The sequence below is a fragment of the Hemicordylus capensis genome, chromosome 9 (assembly GCF_027244095.1).
Source record: "Hemicordylus capensis ecotype Gifberg chromosome 9, rHemCap1.1.pri, whole genome shotgun sequence".
In the NCBI taxonomy this organism is placed as follows: Eukaryota; Metazoa; Chordata; class Lepidosauria; order Squamata; family Cordylidae; genus Hemicordylus; species Hemicordylus capensis.
Window position 1 is genome coordinate 8,635,770 of NC_069665.1, and position 20,645 is coordinate 8,656,414.

The window sequence follows — 20,645 nt, forward strand, 5'->3', positions numbered from 1 at the left end:
AGCTTGATTGATTTGGAAGCACTTTTGCCATGTACTTTCCTGCATTGACCAGGGAGGTTGGACTAGGGAGCCTTCAAGGACCCTTTGAACTCTAAAATTCTATGATTCTGTGCTTAGAATGTACATTGTCCTCTTCTCGGGAAAGCTCAGAAAAATTAGTTCTGAAAGTTTGCAGCGTAGTTTAGTCTGAACTAGGGAAAAGCTGGTTGTGGATGATACCAATTGGCTAGCACCTGTCAAGTCACCAATACACCTAATCCAGACCAGTTTTGCAACTATTTTTAAAATGTGTGTGTGTTTAAATAAGGTGAAGGATAAATGTATACATGAAGAAATATAGGTATGCTACTTTGTTTTTTTTAAAGGCAGACAGCTCAACTGAAGCATGGGGGTGGAGAAGATATATATGCCATGGGTGTCATTTTGCTAATATGTATGTCAGTCCTGCAAACTGAAAAGCTGGATTTGCACTGTGAGTGAAGAACCTGAGTGGCTGTTCTTTAAATTAGACCACCTACTTCTATATAATACCACCACTTACTTTGGTCTTGCTTGTTAAGTGCAAAATATGTGGCATTATTGGATTATAGGGAAGAATAGTCAGAAGCTGGTCTTGTGGAAGTTTGCATCAATTGCCCCCTTTGCTAAGCAGGATCTGCTCTGGTTTGCATTTGAAAGATGACTTTCTTTCCTCCGTTCTTTCTTTCTTTCAATTTATGTACCGCCCTTCCTAAAGTGACTCATGGTGGTGGTTTACATGAAAATGTAAATCACATAATAAAACAATTAAAACAACATTTAAACCAGATTAAAACTCATTAAAATTAAAATTAAGAATAGATATCATTAAAAGCCAGGCTAAAAAGATGGGTTTTTAAGGCTCTCCTGAAAGTGGAGGAGAGATCTCCTGAAGGTACATTTGAGCACTGTGAGATATTCCTCTTACAGGATGGGGTCATAGCTCAGTGAAAAAAGCATCTGTTTGCCTGCAGAAGATGCCATGTTCTCTCTCTGACATCTCCAAGTAGGATTAGGATGAACTTCTGCCTGAAACCTTGGAGAGCCGGCTGTCAGTCAATGTAGGGCTAGACGGACCAATGGTCTGACTTGATATAAGGCAGCTTCCTATATTCCTGTGTTCCTAAGAATACTAAGGAATTTAGTGCAAACTCCAAATGTAATAGGTAAGTTAGGAACATAGGAAGCCGCCATATACTGAGTCAGACCATTGGTCTATCTAGTTCAGTATTGTCTACACAGACCGGCAGCAGCTTCTCCAAGGTTGCAGGCAGGAATCTCTCTCAGTCCTATCTTGGAGATGCTGCCAGGGAGGGAACTTGGAACCTTCTGCCTGCAAGCATGCAGGTGTTCTTCCAAGAGCAGCCCCATCCCCTAAGGGGAAGATCTTCCAGTGCTTACACATGTTGTCTCCCATTCAGATGCAAACCAGGGTGGACCTTGCTTAGCAAAGGGGACCATTCATGCTTGCGACTCCAAGACCAGCTCTCTTCCCACAGTTCTGTTTGAACTGGTGTCATTGAGAGAAACAAGCCACAGGGCTAATTTGCAAAACATCTCCTGGAAAGTCAACCAGTGCAAGAGACAAGTCCTCTTGAAACGCATGGGAATCGCACAGGAAGAATTTTACCTTTGCCAGGAATAGCCGGCAAGTAGCCTGTGGCCCCGATAAGATCCTCAAAACAGTTTTATCTGGCCCTCTCACCCTCCTAAAGTTTTCAAGATGTAAGCAATAGAGATTCCATATTTCCTTACACATCTTTTGAGCTTCATAAGCATGCAAAACCTGGAGAAGGGAGCCCAACCCGGATTTGTACGCTTGTGTGAACCACTGAGATTGCACCCGATCCCAGTGGCTGCACAGTGGCAAACCCGCCAAATTTAGCCACTTAGTTAAATGGGGTTAAGGGACCGTGCACTCCCATGACCTCATTTTTAAAATTGAAGCTATTCTCACAATTGCTCGAAACCGGAGAGCCCAAGCCCGCAAATGCAGAAGTTGGCTATCCCTGCCTTGGTATATTCCCAGCACAGAGACAATTTTGGTGGTTCCTACGGCTGCAGAATGCAAGCCTTAAAAATACCCGGCGCGATCCAGCCAGACGTCTTGTTTGCTTCCCTCTAGCAACCTGTTTTTTATGAAGACCTCCAAGGGTTTCCGCGACGGGCACATCTGGTACTCCATTTTCAGCCGCTCCCCGCGGAGCTGCTTCACGCGAGCCCAGCGGGTGTCTTGCTGCTTCTCGCTGCTGCTGTGCACAATGCTGACCAGCATCATGTTCTGGGGGGTTCCCAAGGATCCGGCTGATCAGAAAATGGATTTAGGTAATGACATACCAGCTTGACGGCTTACGTCAGGAAGTGGGGAGTAATGGAAGCTAAGATGGTTTGCTGGACAAATAAGGTGGCTGTTTTTTACTGAATAAAACAGTACAGTCATCCCTCACCAAACGCGGGTTTCCCAGTGGCGGTTTTAGTATCTGCTTGATGAGATTTTTTGGTAATTTGGTTGGGTGTTGGGTTTTTGGGGGGTGGGCTATTTCTGTATGTCAGGGGGTGATTTCCAGGAGTCAGGGGCTGATTTCTGGGGGTCAGGGGTGATTTCCAGGGGCTCCCGAGTGATTTTGGGGGGTTCCGAAGTGATTTTGGGATTCAGGAGTGAGTTTGGGGGCCAGGGGTCATTTTCAGGGCTCAGGGGGAGATTTTTCTATTTTAAACTGTATTTTGCAATCTTTTCATAGCCATGATTCCCCTAACCCCCTGTTTCCCATTGGTTTTAATGCCTTGCCAACCGCAAATTCACCAACGGTGAGGTTTTCCTGGAATGAAACCCTTGCAGTTGGTGAGGGATGACTGTACAACGATGATGAGATACACATCTTCCAAACTCCACAAGCTTTCTCAAAGACCTAGTTAGTGTGTAATTAAAAACATAAAACAGATGTTCAAAGTTAGCAGATGTTTTGATGTGACACATCAGCTTTGGTGCTATACACTAGTGGCTGAAATGTGCCCTTGAATACAATAACTCAGCATCATGACTCAGCAAAAATGACAGCAATTAGCCAATCCTGTAATAGTACCAGTGCCAAGCAATCCTTTTACAAAACCCTCAATGTCTCATAATAAGGAGGGAGAGAGTGAAAATACACACCTTCTCTCAATAGCCAATGAATTCCATCACTTCCCTCATCTCCTCTTTTACATTTATAGTAGGACACAGCGGTTCTGTGTGCATGGCTTCCTTAATTCTCCATTTCCTCACATCCGCCTCCACACCCAAAATTTATATCTTTGTATTCACTGCTTTGCCACCTTAAGTGGTGCAGCGGGGAAATGCTTGACTAACAAGCAGAAGGTTGCCAGTTTGAATCCCCGCTGGTACTATAATGGGCAGCAACGATATAGGAAGATGCTGTAAGGCATCATCTCATACTGCATGGGAGGAGGTAACAATAAACCCCTCCTGTATTCTACCAAAGGCAACCACAGGGCTCTGTGGGTGCCAGCAGTCAAAATCGACTTGATGACACACTTCACCTTTACCTTTATTGATGGCTTTACCTTGATGTCTTTCTTTAACATGCATTGCCCACAGTTTTGTTCCATCGGTATGCTGTATGTCTGCCATACAGACATACTGCACAGTTATCTCTGCACAGATTTATGAACTTGATATGATAAATTATTATGTCACTAAATACATATATATGTTTCTTATTAGAACGATAATGCCCCAAACAATCTTTTTTTCCTTTCTCCTTCCCCCACCGCCCACAAACCAATTATGCAAAGCTTGAAATCGAAACATTCAGAGGCCCCTCGTAATGTGAGGCCCTAAGCTACAGCTTACTTAGCTTGTGCCAAAATCCAGTTTGGGTCCAGACGGGGTGCTGGGAAGGGGGGGGATGGGCGGGGTGCTGAAAACCCATTAATTCACCACCTGGGGCAGTGGTTTCCCACTGCAGTCCCTGCTTCCAATTAAAGCTGCCCACCATGTGCCTGGGGATTATGAGGTGTCTTTTCTGAGCCAGAGGTCATGGCTCGATCCAACATCTCCCATTTGGCAAACCGAACGCCTCTTTTCTACCTGACCTTGCCAGGGAAGATCGAGTTCACGTGGCAGGAGGTGATGATTGGCTTTGAGAGCTCCCTCCTCATGTTCCCCATCAACCTGCTCATCGTCCAGATCTTCAGGAACATCCAGCCTCCACTGAACAAAGAGGCGAAAGAGAAGAAGCCAGGGAAAAGTGGGCGAGTGTCTCCCAACCTCACTCTGACTGCTCCCGCTCCGGCGACCCAGAATATGTCACTCACTCCTGAGGCCGTGATCAAGGCAAGTCAAGCCAAGCTGACAGACTCAGACAGTAGGGTGGTTCACACAATGATTACTAGGGTAGGAGATCCCTCCTACCCTCATCCGGGAGCTGTGAACACTCCCGATTTGTGATTGGCTGTGAGTGTGAAATAAGTTCAGAAGCAGAGAGCTTGGGCATGTGCGAAGCCCCAGCTGGGTAGAAGAAAATTTCCTCCTATCTGGTTTCAAAGCTGGGGGATGGAATCTGGAGAGGGCGTGCCCATCCTACCCAGCTGAGATTTGTTTTACACTCACAGCCAATCACAAATTGGGAGCATTCACAGCTACTGAACTAGGGTAGGAGGCATCTCCTACCCTAATTACATCTAGTAATCATCGTGTGGACTGCCCTAATGTGTGGCTGCAGATGTCCCACAGAACCGTGGTTTATTCCAGCTCGGTGGCAGAGCATCTGCTTTGTATGCAGAAGGGCCCAGTTTCAATTCCTGGCAGCATCTCCAGGTAGGGTTGGGAAAGACTTTTGCCTGAAACCTTGGAGAGCTGCTGCCAGTCAGTGTGGACAATACTGAGCTAGATGGACCAGTGTTACAGCTTGGTATAAGGCACCTACCTATGTTCCTATGTAACTGGTTCGTTTGTAGGTCTAAAGCCACACCAATCAATCCACTGTGGTTTATTTTGAGCAGGCAAACCATGATCTGAACTTAAGGTCTGAAGTCAGCTTGTTTGAAGATAGATAGGAATGACTCAACAAAACCTTAATAATGCTACAAATTATTTTCATCATGTGTTGTTTGATGTTATGTTTTTTTGGTTGTATTTTTCAGTGTCTGCAGAGTTGCACCAAGGGATTATGGGAATTGTAGTCCCAAAACAGCGGGGGGGGCCTAAGTTGAGCAGGCCTGCTCTAGGGAGTGTACTAATATGAATGACAGGGGATGCATCCTGCAATGCACTGGTTTCTTCCGAATGGCCATAGGAATGCATGGAATTTCTGGATGCCATTAGGAAATTCAATGCATTCCATGGTCATTTGGCCACAGCAGCATCTCCAAGATAGGGCTGAGAGAGACTCCTGCCTGAAACCTTGGAGAGGTTTACAGAGCTAGATGGACCGAGGGTCTGACTTGGCAAGCAAATATAGGAAGGCAGCTACCTATATTTCTATCATTACACAAACTTTGGAAGATTATTTTTGTTGGGAATTCTCTCTGGTAAGAGATACTCTTTTATTCCAGCAGAGTGCACAGAGGCAAAACACAGCAGAGTCTGCCCAGGCATGCGTGTCTGCTAAGAGCCAAAAGAAACTTGGAGCCAGTTCATAGTTTCAAGTCAATATGAGGAGTCTTTATTGGAGAACTCCATTCTAGATAGGAAAGTGGAGAGACAGTATCTCCAATCTAGCTAGCTAGCTGGATGCAGACAGATGCTGTCTGCATCTCTGTGCACACATGATTCAGAGAGAGGCAAGCGTGTGTGTTAGGGAGAAGAGAGAGAGGAAGGGAGGCAGGCAGGCAGGAAGTCCCTGAGAGTAGCAATGTACATATCAAAAGGATAGTGTCAAAGCAGTAGAGAGGAGGAATGAACAATGCCTTGACCCCTCTAGCCCTCTGACTCACTAGTCTGTCACCCTCTGTCACTGAGGCATGAGACAGCACAGAGTCCTTCACTTCCAACAATTTAAAAAATGCCCCTCACCCCCACAATAACTGCTACATGTTTTTTTTTTAAAAATGATCGTATAAAATTGCTCACATCACTTTGGCAGTGTGTGAGTGGTGGTGGGGGGAGGTTTCTTGGGCATCTAGATCCTCAATGGAAGTGGAAACATTTCTCTCCCCCCCCGCTGCCCCTCATCTTCCTGTATCTGATTCCATTCAGGACATAAGGCGGATTGCCAACTCACTCTTCAAAACCCTGAAGGCTCCGCTTCCTTCCTCGGAACCCGATTTTGGAAAGTCGACTGACATCAACAAACTTTTGGCCCTGGTTGAGGACATTATCTGTCAGCAGAACAGGGTTGGACAAGAATTTTACAATGAGAGCAAGAAGAAAGATGACCCAATTATTATCACTCTCGGCTTGGTGGATTTACAAGGTAAGTTACAAGCTTTGGTTATAGCCGGATTCCGGTAACTGAAAGTCCAGGACTGAATGCCAACAAGGGTGTACAGCCCCCGCATCTGTTTTTTCTCACTTTGGGGGTCTGTTTCTACACCATTCTGCTGCATGGCTTACATGACAGGATTCTCCCTAGTGCTTGTTGGACAAAATGTATGTTCAGAAAAGGCTGTATTTTGGGAGAAGAGGGCAGGCAGAAGAGGAACCTTAGCTACGGGGGGGGGGATTCTAATTCATTGTCATGAGTTTGTAGTCAGATTAATCTCTGCTAGTGGAGCAAAGAGGCACCTTTTAAAGTGTTGGTTTTCTTATATTTAACAGGGGAGAGCAAAAGGCCCCATCCAAGCGTCCCTCCAGTGGCTGTTTCTGATGTCTACCTTGTGTTTTCTTTTAGACTGAGCCCTTTTGGGACAGGGAACCATCTTGTTTATTTAATAACTAGACATTAAGCCCGTTACATTAATGGGCGCTAGAAGAGTTGTGTAGAAATGTTTGCAGGTTTAACGGGTTGCTATGCGGACCTACGACACAGAGACGGTAACTACGTGCGCACGTAGTTGTGTGCGTAGGTTCCGTTGCTGCGCCCGCACATGCCACGCATGCGCAGAACACCTGCAAGAGACACGGGCGCAGGTACCTTAGGGTTTTATTATATAGGATAGTTATTCTTCTGTGTAAACCGCTTTGAGAACCTTTGTTGAAAAATGGTATATAGCTATTCTAAGTAGCAGGGGCATAGCGGGGTGAGGGGCTTGTGTTCGCCTCTCTCCCCGGAGGCCCCTTGGAGTGAGGGAGATAATGAATAGAATTGGGAGGGGTGGATCTGGGCAGCCCTCAGGAGCTGGGGCCCCTGGGTTCTTTGAACCCACCTGCTCAATTATAGCAACACCTCTGCATAAAAGAAGAAGTAGTAGTGGTGGTGGTGTATGGCCTCTCACTATGGCTGTATCTAAAGGCAAAGTTGCTCCAATCTGGATCCCAGGATCTTGTTGGACTACAGCTCCTATCATCCCCAGCCATGATGGCTGAAGGACAACAACTCCCATCATCCCTAACCAAGATGGCCTAACTTTCACCTCCAGTTTTGGGTTACGTATGAATGCAGCCTATGTCTCTTAATGTGAGCTAATGGCCAAGACTCTCAATCATTATGGATGGTTCTAATGGATTTCAGCAGAGATCTTTCTAAGAGGCAGAAATAGAGATCGTGCTTTACCAGTATGAGAAAATAGGGACTTTTTCTGGTAAATGGGGACTAATTGGAGCCTACATGACCCCTTTTGGCAAAATGGGACAGAGGCCATTATATTCGTTCGTTCGTTCATTCGTTCATCCATCCATCCATCTATTTTTATACTGCCCTATGTAAAAACTCAAGGTAGTTTTCAATTTAATCAAACAAATAAAACCTAAAATCATGTAAAAACAAATTAAAGCTACCATCAATAAACTTTAAAACTTTAAAGCATGATTAAGTAAAAGCCTGATAAAACAGGTATGTTTCCAAAAGTCATTTAAAAAGAACCAGAGATGGGAGGATTCTGATTTCATTTGGGAGTGTGATCCAGAGCGCCGGGGCAACCCTAGAGAAGGATGAGTTTTGGGTTGCCACCGCATGAGTCAGTGGCAAAAGCAACTGGACACCCCCCCCCCGAAAAAAGATCCTAATAGGCAGTGGGGTTCATGAAGAAGAAGGTGCCCTCTTAAATACCCTGGTAACATCCAGATCTCAGTAACATCCAGACTTTTGCAATGCACCCCAGCTCTGAAGATCATTTGGAAACTTTTAAAAAACTTTGGACCATTGGAAAGGTTTTTGTTTTTAAGTAGAAGTTAATATATTTTCTTCTTTCCCTGGAGAAAAGACAAGAACCCCGACTCCAGAGAGGGGAGTGGGGGAAAGACTGAAGGACCGGGGCTACAACCGTTGCCTCTACCTGCAGCTTCAGCATGTGGAGATGGAGATGGAACTTCTTGGGCCTCACAGATTCCAGAACCCCCAAAGCTACTCCCAGGCTGTACGGCAGGTTCAGCACATGAAAGACCTGTTGGAAAGCCAGCTGTGCTCCGCTGCATCAGTCAGTGAGAGGTAATTGGCATTTCCCCGCTGCGCCATTAGGTGGCAGCAAGCATGAATTGGCTCCTTTGTGAAACAGGGTCCACCTTGGTTTGCATTTGGATGGGATGCTACATGTAAGTACTGTAAGATATTCCCCTTAGGGGATGGAGACAGAGATCAGTGGAAGAGTATCTGCTTGCATGCAGAAGGTCCCAAATTCAATCTAGGGCATCTCCAGGAACAGCTGGAAAATACTCCTACCTGAAACCTCGGAGTAAAAAGTGCTGCTGCCCATCAACATAGACAATACTGAGCTGGATGGACCAAATGTCTTGACTCAGTAGAAAGCAGCTTCCTATGTTCCAAGATGCTCCTTCTGCACTTCACCAGGTGCAGTTCACCAGGTGCTGCTTTGATGCCTTCCATGTGTCACAAAATGCAGTTACCTAACTTCCTTGATTCACCAGGGGATCACCTGCTTCCAGCCTTCCAGGAGATGGAAAGAAAGAAGCAACACCCAAAGGCCTGCCCAGGTGGTTTGTCCTCATTGGTTGGTTCCTGGTTGCCATTACCAGTGGCGTATCTGGATTCTTCACAATGTTGTATGGCCTACATTATGGCAAGGAGAACTCCATCAAGTGGCTGATTTCCATGGCCATTTCCTTCTTTGAAAGCCTTTTCATCACACAACCTTTAAAGGTTAGTTCCTGTTAAAAAGTAATCCTTTAAACTTTTTTCTACAGCTTTTCTGTGTCAGATCTATCTCTGGATTTCCAACTAATGTTTTCCAGGTTCTGGGATTTGCTGCTTTCTTTGCTTTGGTCCTGAAAAATTTGGAGCAGGAAGATGAAGAGAACACATCTGTTGATGGCCCACTATCTGCCCCAGGTGACTTCTAATTTAATGGCGCAGCGGGAAAGCAACCTGCCTAGAGAGCAGGAGGCTGTTGGTTCGAATCCCCACTTGGTGTGTTTCCCAGAATATGGGAAACTCCTATATAGGGCAGCAGCAATATAGGAAGGTTCTGAAAGGCATCATCTCATACTGCATGGGAGAAGGCAATGGTAAACCCCTCCTGTATTCTACCAAGAAAACCATGAGCTCTGTGGTCACCAGGAGTCGGCACTGACTCTATGGCACAACTTTTCCTTTCCTCAATAATGGTCCTTTGTAGTCTAGAATTTCTCTTCTCTGCCTTTGAAATGTGGGACCAATCAGATTTTGGCAGGAGGGACAGAAAGAGATCAAGAAGGAGTTACAGTTTGAATTTAGAGACCGACAGAAGCAGAGATCTGACATTTTGTGAGGAGGGAGTTGCTAGATAGACTAGGTAGACTAGAGCTGCTCTGGAGTAGAGGTATAGGCATCTGTATTGTTGCTTTGTGGAATCTGAGACAGGATCCATGATTGTGTTACCCACTGTAGGACTCTGTTACCAATACGCTCTGCTTGTATATGTGCAAATCAGTAAACATTGCAATGGCACTCTGTCATTAATGCTGTCTCATACAAAGGAAGCCAAATCATGAATTGGTTTATGCAAAACATTTATGCTTTCACTTTTAATTAAAAAAAAATTGAAGGTCACTTCCAAAGAGAGGCATAAACAAAATAAAATCAGTTGCAAGCTCAGTTAAAATCAGTAAAGCATAGCATGAGAAAATAAAAAGCAATCCAGACCTATAAAAAACACCACCCACTAAGCCAACCTCATGCTTCCTTATAAACAGGCTGCAAGGTAAGCAAAAGCCCCCTACGTGCACACACGCCGTGCTACACACAATATTTTTAACACATGGGTTCTTTAGGGCACAAGCAGCAACTGGACTCACAAGAATGTAAGAATAGAAAACAGGTTTATTTATGCAAATGTGCACTAGCAGAAACATTTCAACACACAACTTAACACATCCCCACCCCACATATTTCTTTCCCCCCTCTGCCTCTAAAGCACCTGGCACAAGTCATAGTCACACTCGGTTGCCCAGTGCAGTGTAGGACAGCAGCAAGCACAGCCACGATAGATTTGGGGACCCTCCCCCAGGGGGTGTGGAGGCCCTGGACTTTGGCCTTGAAGTCCAGGGGTAAGAACACCACTGGACCCGAGTTCAAATCCCCATTTAGCCATGAAACTCACTGGGTGGCTCTGAGCCAGTTGCATATCTCTCAGCCTAACCTACCTCACAGGGTTGTTGTGAGGACAAACATAACCGTTGTGAGGACAAAGATAACCATAACTCGGGGCTCCTTGGAGGAAGAGGAATTTTATCTAAATGTAATATATATATATAAATGGATGGATTGCCTCTCACCATAGCAAGGCAAAATTAGCACTTATCCAACCCAAATAGGACACCTGCCAAGCCTCCTTGTAATCTCAGAAATGCGGAAATGTCTTTGCCTGCAAGCAGCATCTTTACTCCACTCCAGCCTCTTCCCTGCTGTCAGAATCTATTTTTAGCTCACTTTAAGCACAACACTTTCTCTCTCTCTACCCCTTTCGATAGCCGTGATCGGGTATTGGATCATTTCTTGTGCTTGATCTCTTTAGCCTTTTCTGTGCGCCAGTTCTCCTGCCCACAGTCCTCCTAGGTCCTACGTAAGTCTCCATTATTTTGCTTTCCTAAATATCCCACCTCTCTGCCGAGATTGGTTTGCTCATTTTTAAAATGTGTAAAATGTGTGTCCTGTCTTCCTTCTTCCCCAAGAACCCCAAAGTGAGTTGTGTGCAAATACAAAGTTGAGCAGGCCTGGAAAGGGTCTTTACCTGTATATAACAAAACCTTAAATACAGTGCAATTCTAAGCAGGTTTGTGCAGAAGAAAGTCTCACTGAGTTCAAGGGACTTACTCCCTTGTAAATCTGCTTGGAATTATATTGTACCTACAGGACATTAGCAACTTTGTTATTGGAACCAGCCCCCACCCCCCAAAATGTTCTCCCCTCTACTGTTTCAAGCTGATACATTCCAGACTGGTAAGAGGCTATCATGTCCTGTTCTTGCCCTCAGGTGACCCTCTCTTTGGAGCCCGTCGGGACAGCCGAAGCGACATCTACCAACCTCCACCTGCTACCGACATTGAGAGGATGAAGAATAACCGCATCAAGGAGCAGAAGGCATTTGCACTGATTAGAGAAATATTGGGTACTGATGGGCTTGCCTGCTGAAAGGACTGGGGAGGAGAGGGAGGTTCAAAACAAGGTGGTCAGGCCAGCCTTCTATAACCTGATCTAGCAAGCTCATCTCTGCCCACTACAGCCCAGCTCAGGAAATGCATGTTGCAACATTCACAGGGAAACACTCAGGCTTCCCCAACCTGCCACCCTCCACAATAAATTGTGGCTAGGGGTGCTGGGAGTTGTAGTTCAGCAACTTCTGGAGGGCCACAGGTTGGGGAAGCCACACATGCCATCAAGCCAAGAAGCAGCATTGCCTTCCTAAATCGCCTGACTGCAGGGCCTTTGGGGGAGGACAATTGCCCCAGGCCCCACACATCAGTTTTTGAAATGATCTAATCAAGTCTATTCATTCAAGGCAGTAAAACCAATCAGTTAGAATATAACTCCAGGATCAAGAGTGATTTCAGTATTTTGGATTATTGGCATATTGCACAAAAATTATGCATAATTATAATTATAATTAATAATAATAAATAAATAAATAATATTATTAAACAACTTTATTTGTTAGCTGCCCTATAACTAATTGTTCCCTGGGCGCTCACAACACATACAATAAAAACACATAAGACATTAAATCATAACAGACAAAAAGGGAGAAAAGAAAAGACAGAAAACAATACAAAGCTGTTCAAAAGCTCATTTTAAAATTAGTTGAAAATCAGATTTGATAATCAGAATTTAAAAGGCCTGGGTGAATAAAAAGGTCTTTACCTGGCATCTAAAAGAACAAAGTGATGAATCCAGGTGAACGCCACTGAGGAGACTATTCCATAAATTCTGCATGTGGTGAAATGTAAACTTCTTGCACAAAAATTGCAGAAACTGAGTTGTGCGTAACTCTGCACAATGGTTGTATTTGTTCATCAGTGCTCATGCACAACTGTGCAGACGTTACGTTCCACCACATGTATAACATTGTGCAGTAAGTATGTCAGTCAGAGAAAAGGCTGGGCCCTCAAATGAATATTCTGCCCCCAGGCCTCTCAGTCTTAAAATGACTGCCTCGGTTTGCATCAGGATGAGGCCAGGACTGTGTAAGATCGTCTTAGCTTGCAGTGCACAACTTCAGCTTTCCAACTGCTGTTGGACTACAGCTCCCATCATCCCAGACTATTGGTTACTGTGGCTGGAGATGCTGGGAGTTGTAGTCCAACAGCAGCTGGAGGGCCGAAGTTGTGCACCCCTGTCTTAATCCAATGTATGGAAAGTGCCTTCTCATTGGTATGGACCTGGCAGGCAGCATCTGCTTTGACTTGGAAACTTAACATTCCTGTCTTTTTTTCCAGCCTACTTGGGGTTCCTGTGGATGTTGCTGTTGGTTGCCTATGGGCAGCGAGACCCAAACTCCTATTACCTGAACAAACACATTGAGAATAGCTTCACCGATGGCTTCCAGGACATCTTCAGTTATCAGGATTTCTTCAAATGGGCCAGAACCACCTTAGTCAGCAATTTATATGGCCCGTATCAAGGTATAAAAACTTTTATGTTGAGTGAAGACATCCTAAAACCTAAAACAGAGTTGGGCCAGCTGTTGCCAGAAGTTGGCCAGAAGCCTGCCAGCTGTTGTTGGATTACAACTCCCTATACATTGACCATTGTGGTAGAGGATGATAGGATTTGTAGTCTAATGATCCTTCCTTCCTTCTTTGTTAGGGAAATAGGAGTGATACAAGCATGTTGGTTGGCTTAGGACTACCAGGTTACCTGGGAGAGTGCCGCCTTCTACGTGATCCCCACCACACATTAAGGTCATCAAGAGAGGTCCATCTCTGGGTGCTGCCAGCTTGTCTAATGGTGACTCGGGAGTAGGCCTTCTCTGTAGTCGCTCCTGAGCTGTGGAATGTGCTCCCTAGAGGCATTCATAAGAACATAAGAACAGCCCTGCTGGATCAGGCCCAAGGTCCATCTAGTCCAGCATCCTGTTTTGCACAGTGGCCCACCATTCGTGGTTTATCATCTTTACCAGCCTTTAAAAGAGCCCTTAAGATTTTTTTTTTAATGCCTGACTTTTCGTAATTGTCGAATGTTTTAAATTGTTCTTTTAATAGCTGTTTTGTTTTTATTGTATTTATTTGTGCGAACCGACTAGAGTCTTTGGAGTCAGGCGGTATTAAAAAATTAATTAATTAATTAATGTCCTTATTTCAGTGCTGAAGCATGGGAGAATTTGCAGTCAAGGGACATAAATTGTTTGCAAGGAACAAATTTAATGTGACAGCACTGTGGATGGTTATGGAACCATCCACATTTTCCAACCCTCCTGTTCCTCCCACCCTTCCATCCCCAACCAGGCTTCATCACAGATGGCAACTCCAAGTTGGTGGGCAGCGCCCGGATTCGTCAAGTGAGGGTGAAGGGGGACACCTGTCCCATTGCTCCAAAGCTTCACCAGACGGTCCAAGAATGCCACGCTTCCTATTCCTTTGACACAGAAGATATGGCAGACTATGGAGAACGCTGGGACGTCTCTTCCCACAATAACTCTTCGGAGCTCGGCTTTGCATGGCAGTATCAGAGTCAGTCCTTACTGAGAGGGCATCCCATCTGGGGGAAACTGGCCGTCTATGGAGGCGGGGGATATGTGGTGCATTTGGGGACAGATTCCCACAATGCTTCCAGGTAGCGTATCTCTGTCGCTTGGGTGCTATGGTGGTGTCCTCTATATTACTGTGATGAACAGTAACAATGCTATGCAATTATATGGGACCGTTGAGTATTCAAGAACTTCATATACATTGCATATGTATATGAAGGCTTGGGTCCAGGGTATTTAAGAGAGCGCCTCCTTTGTCATGAACCCTCCTGCCGATTAAGATTAGGGAGGTCCAGTTATGGTTGCCACTCAGGACCAGGTTTTGGTAGTTACTCAGGACCAGGCCTTCTCCGTGGCTGCCCCAGGGGTCTGGAATGCACTCCCTGTCAAAACCGGAGCTTCTCCATCTCTGGCTGTTTTTTTTTTTTAAAGACCCCTTTAAAAGGACACACCTGTTTTCTCAGGCTTGTAATTAATTAATTAATTTCAAAGGGTTTGTTTTATATCATAACATTGTTCAAATCATTTTAACCTGTTTTATATTTGTTGTATTTTAACGTGTGTACACTGCCTGGGGATACACATATCAGGCAGTATAGAAATATGATAGATAGATAGGCAGGCAGGCAGGCAGGCAGGCAAGCAACAGGATGTGGCTGTAAATCATTACCTCCTCCCACACAGTATGAGATGATGCCTTTCAGCATCTTCCTAGATCACTGCTGCCCAATACAGGTGTTTCCCATAGTCTAGGAAACATACCAGCGGGGATTCAAACCGGCAACCTCTGGCTTGCTAGTCAAGTCATTTCCCCACTGAGCCATTAGGTGGCTTCTCTAGGGGTGTATACCTTGTCAAAAATCACAATGAGCATCTGTCCCGCTCCCCTGATGGTACCGACTGACCAACTCAGCTGGCTCATGGGCAAGTGGCAGAACATCTGCTCTGCATGCTGAAGGTTCCAGGTTCAACCCCTGACATCTCCTGACATCTGTGAAAGGCCACTGTCTGAAACCCTGGAAGAAGAGGTGCAGCAGAAGCACTTAACACCCTGCCTCTGACCCAGGCATCTCTTGGGCCTTACTTAAATATAAATGTTGCTCTTCCAAAGTGTCAAATTACTATTTGGCAGAAGGCTGGTCTTGTGGTAGCTAGCAAGCATGAATTGTCCCCGTTGCTAAGCTGGGTCTGCCCTGGTTTGCATTTGAATGGGAGTCTACATGTGTGAGCACTGTAAGATATTCCCCTCAGGGGACGGGGCCATTGCTCCGTCAAAGAGCACCTGCATGCTTGCATGCAGAAAGTTCCAAGTTCCCTCCCTGGCAGCATCTCCAAGATAGGGCTGAGAGAGACTCCTGCCTGAAACCTTGGAGAAGCCGCTGCCAGTCTGGGTAGACAATACTGAGCTAGATGGACCAATGGTTTGACTTGGTATATAGCAGCTTCCTATGTTCCTATGGAGCCAGGTAGGTTTCCCTTGGGAGGATATTCTATAGCTGTGGCACCACGGCTAAGAGAACGCTCCATCTTGTTCACTTTCCTGTCATATCACAGATGGCAGAGGAGCACGGAGAAGGCCAACGTGTAAGTATGTTGGATAACTGACTGGCTGTGTATTCTTTGGGTTTGTTCTTGGCCAGAATTCTCCAGTACCTTCTTAATAACACCTGGCTGGACACCTTTACCAGAGCTGTCTTTGTCGAGTTCACTGTCTACAACGCCAACGTCAACCTGTTCTGCATTGTCAGCCTGATGTTTGAAACCAACGCCCTAGGTGAGATTGCGATGTCTGCTCCAGTGTTTTGGGCAAAGAGGTGGTTGGGGCTACCATGGCGTGTCCTGTAGAGTCAAGCATTCTCTGCTTTGATTTTCACAGGGGCCTTCTTCACATGGGCTGAGTTGCAGAGTATTCGGCTTTATCCATACACGGATGGCCTGCATATCTTTGTGGTCACAGCAGAGGTCATTTATTTCCTCTTTGTCATCTACTACATGGTGGGGCAGGTAAGACCCTGCACGAGGCTTCTTGACATGCAGATAAACTCTGGGGCTCTCTGCCTACCATTCTAGTGGGCTGCTCATTTTTCAGTCCTTTCCAAAAAAACAAAACAAAAAACAAAAAACCCAGCAGCTTCACAGATCGGACAAGTACACTCTTGTCTACTAGTCTGCCCCCTTTCCCCATCCTTACCTGTGTCTGAGGGTGCACATTGCACAATCTCCTCTTCTGGAGGCTGGAGCCAGTTGCCTGGCTTCTTGCCTCTTGCTACTGCTACGGCTTTAAAAGGGCACATCCATTAAAACAACTATGATTCCCACAATCCACTGCACCAGACAGGACGAAGGACTTTAAGAGGGAAAATTTGCCTTTTAAAATCAGAATTAGCAGCCAGGTGGCTCCAAGAGAGGTCCTGAGGTCCAGCTAAGGTAGCGGGGTTGAGAGAGGGCAGGAGGAAAAGTAGAGGAGGGGAGTGGGGAGAGGAGGGGAGTGGGGAGCAGAAGAGAGGAGGGGATCAGGAGGGGAGTGGGGAGATGAGGGGAGCAGAAGAGAGGAGGGGAGTGGGGAGCAGAAGAGAGGAGGGGAGTGGGGAGCAGAAGGGTCTGACACAATGTCGGTAAAATGTCGGATCCATTCTGATCCAGTGTCATGGCCCAGACCTCCGAGTCAGAAGAGTCAGAGGAGGAGCAGGAGGACCTGGTCGGGAGAGCAGGCTCAGAAAAACAGCAGGAGGACTTGGCTGTGAGAACAGACTCAGAAGCTGAGGTGGAACAGCAGCAGACAGGGGAATCTGAACAGATGGCAGAGATGAGGGCTGAGGAGACTGATCAGGAGGAAGCTGGAATTTCACCTCTGTTAAGAAGACGTCTCAAGAGAAAGGCTCAGTGGGAGACACGCAGGTGCAAGATCTCGCGGGAGAGGGAATAGAAATGCTGAGTCAGGACAGCCTGATTGGCTGCCGGTTATCTCGAGCCCTCTATCAAGGAGATGCTGTTCCTGGCACAGTACTGTCAGCAACGTTGCCTTCTGCAGACAGTGTTCCTCGTACTTATAATTGTTCAACCTGTCTTGTTGCAGCCTGTCCTTGTTCTGTTCTTTCCTTGCTCCTTTATTTCAGTTATTACTCAGTTATCGTAGAGCGGGGTACCTAGTTTAGTTTCAAGGGACTTCATTTTGTTTATTTTTGAGAGTCATTCTTCACTTTTGTTCTTGCAGCTAAGCTGCTACTCTAATCTACAGAATTTCTATTTTGACTCCCAGAGCTGGAGGGATCATAAATCCTGTTGGGTCAACCGTGCCAACAGATTTATGACATCTGACTCTGATCGTTTGGCGGGGGTGAGGTCCATGGAAGCCTTCCCTACAGTTTCTCTGTTGGGTCGGATTTGAATGGATCCAACATATTTTGCCGTGCACAGGCCTAGTGCCATAACCTCTAGGGACCTAGCATCTCCTAAAAGGAAAAAATAGAGACTATGTTTTAGCTGGGACAGATCAAAGAACTGCAACTGTTCCTAGCCAATAGGAATCTTCAATGTATTTTGCAATCTCAGGCACTGTTTCAACACACCTTTATTAAGGTATGCCATTCCTATAATCCTGGTCTGACCAATGGTGGTGGGAGATTTGAGAGAGTGGCTTGCTGAAAACCAATAACCAGTTTTGAGCATTAAAACAACAACAACAACAACAAGCTGAAAACTGAACCCGATTCCTCCAGCTCATAACTTATGCTCTTAACCAGCTATCCCAACCTATCTCATTATACAAACACCATGAATATTGGGAATCTATTTGGAATATATACACCTTGAATAGCTTGTGGAGCAGAACACCACATGCCGTGTGGCTTAATTAGAAGCTCTTCTCATAGCTTTGTCTCCATGCTAATTTTATACAAGTCCAGTAGATGTTACCATCAGGAGTCCTGCAAAGAAAAAGTTGTAAATGGCATTGTGGGGTAGAGGCATAATCTGCCTTTCCCCCATTACTCAGATTAATGGGTTATTTAGAACTAAAACCCTTGTTCTCCCAGGGGAAACTCATGCGGGCGCTGAAATGGAATTATTTTCGGAGCAAATGGAATCTGCTAGAGCTGACCATCATCTTCATCAGCTGGAGCGCTCTGCTGGTGTTTGTGAGACGGACTATCTTGGGTTTACGAGACATCAGCTATTACCAAGAGCATAAAGACGAGTAAGAAGAACTCACCATCCCGGCAGTTTCTGACATTTATTATTTATGTTATTTCAGCTGCGTTCATACACTCACAAGGACCCTGGTTTAAAAGTTAATCAGGATCTGTGAGACCAGCAGAGCTGATTGTGTGAATACAGAATTTCAGGGCAATCCTGGTCAAACCACCCCAGTTAATCCTGGTTCTCTATCCAGGATAGAGAAAGGCTGCTGAGCTGGAGTGGAGAGCTGGGATTGTGGAAGCAAGCATGACTTGTCCCCTTAGCTAAGCAGGGTCTATCCTGGTTGCATTTGAATGGGAGACTAGAAGTGTGAACACTGTAAGATATTTCCCTCAGGGGATGGAGCCGATCTGGGAAGAGCAGAAGGTTCCAGGTTCCCTCCCTGGCATCATCTCCAAGATAGGGCTGAGAGAGATTCCTGCCTGCAACCTTGGAGAAGCTGCTGCCAGTCTGTGAAGAAATACTGAGCTAGATAGATGAAAGGTCTGACTCAGTATATGGCAGCTTCCTATGTCCCTATGAGTGGTTTGACCAGGATTGCCCTGAAATTCTGCATTCACACAATCAGCTCCACTGGGCTCACTAATCCTGATTAACTTTTTCACCAGGACCTTTGTGATTGTGTGAATGCTATCTACAATGCTTCATGGTTCAGCAGCAATTTGAATCTGGGTCTCTGCAGTCCTAGGCTTGGGACTGGGGTATCTATCAGGCCACATTCTTCCATATGAATCTGCTAGGCCCTGTTCTCAATCCTGTCACTGACACAGATTGGCTGGCAGGGACCAGGGACAAGGACTTCTCAGTAGTGGCCCCTGTCTTTGGAATGCCCTCCCAGAGGTGCTTCATCTGTCTCACTCCATGAGTACAGGAATACCTTGTTATCTGTGGGGGTTCCAGTCTAGTAGATTACTGCGGGTATCAAAACTGCAGATAATGAGTCATTGAGTCTATGCGAACGTGGGGGTTAGGTTCCCAGACTTTAAAAAATACCACTGCAACATTGCCCCCCAATGCAAAAGTGGGACAAATAAAGTGCCCTACCATGCTCCACGGGCCGTCAGGAATCCAAAGATGCCCACTCCCCAAGTGCAAAAGTCCACGATGTACAAAGGCAGCCCCATATAAAGCACACTACAGTAGTCAAGTCTGGAGGTTACCAGCATATGTGCCACTGTTCTGGTTATTTATCTCAAGAAACGGACACAGCTGGCATATCAACCAAAGCTGATAGAAAGCACCTCTGGCCACTGCCTCAACCTGAGACACCTGGGAGAGGTTTCAATCCAGAAGCACTACATACCTGTTCCTTCTGGGGAAGTATGATCCCATCCAGAACCGGCAGATCAAAATTGTTTCCTGAGTTCCAACCCCGCACAATAAGTACCTCCATCTTATTTGGATTCAGTCTCAATTTGTTATCCCTCATCCAGCCCGTCACCACCTCCAGGCAGGCATTTAGGGAGGTTATACCTTCTCCTGATGATGTTGACACGGAGAAATAGAGTTGGGTGTCATCAGCATACTGATAATACCCAGCATCAAATCTCCTGATGATCTTTCCCAGTGGTTTCATGTAGATGTTAAAAAGCACTGGAGATAGTTTGCAGCCTTGGGGGATGCCATATAAAAGTTTGTGTTTTGAAGAACAACAGACTCCAAGAGACACCATCTGGAATCTGCCCGAGAGGCAGGAGCAGAACCACTGCAAACCAGTGCCTCCCATTCCCAACCCCCTCAGATGTTCCAGAAGGATGCTATGGGTCAATAGTATCGAAAGCTGCCAAAAGATCAAAAGTGACCAACACAGTCACACTCCCTCTGTCAATTCCCCATTAGAGATCATCCATCAGGCCGACCAATGCAGTCTCCAGCCCGTAGCCCACTTGAAAACCAGTTTATGGTTAAATGAACCATTTAACATTAATTGATTGTGGTTACTGCTTCATCTCAGGTTTGCAAGCTTCAATCAGACAGCCACTGTTGATGCAGTTCTTGGGTATCTGATTGCCTTCTTGGTGCTTCTCTCCACCGTGAAACTTTGGCATCTCCTGAGGCTGAACCCCAAGTTGAACATGATCACTTCAACCCTGAGGAGGGCCTGGGGAGATATATCAGGATTTGCTACTGTGATCATCATCATGTTCCTTGCCTACTCTGTAGCTGTGAGTTTCGTCTGTTTATATGGTTTCATCTGTGCCCCAGTAGAGTTG

General features: G+C 45.8%; 1 protein-coding gene across 1 annotated transcript in view; it reads left to right on the plus strand.

The window, feature by feature from the left end:
- Positions 1-20,645, plus strand: part of PKD1L2 (polycystin 1 like 2) — an 88,854-nt gene that overhangs the window by 60,446 nt on the left and 7,763 nt on the right. The window contains exons 27-39 of the mRNA XM_053271336.1: positions 2,144-2,343; positions 4,122-4,354; positions 6,218-6,434; positions 8,318-8,519; positions 8,984-9,215; positions 9,308-9,404; positions 11,527-11,661; positions 12,986-13,171; positions 13,994-14,321; positions 15,876-16,009; positions 16,112-16,239; positions 18,270-18,430; positions 20,387-20,597. Coding sequence (XP_053127311.1) covers positions 2,144-2,343; positions 4,122-4,354; positions 6,218-6,434; positions 8,318-8,519; positions 8,984-9,215; positions 9,308-9,404; positions 11,527-11,661; positions 12,986-13,171; positions 13,994-14,321; positions 15,876-16,009; positions 16,112-16,239; positions 18,270-18,430; positions 20,387-20,597 — 2,464 coding nt within the window. The remainder of the gene's footprint in view (positions 1-2,143; positions 2,344-4,121; positions 4,355-6,217; positions 6,435-8,317; positions 8,520-8,983; positions 9,216-9,307; positions 9,405-11,526; positions 11,662-12,985; positions 13,172-13,993; positions 14,322-15,875; positions 16,010-16,111; positions 16,240-18,269; positions 18,431-20,386; positions 20,598-20,645) is intronic.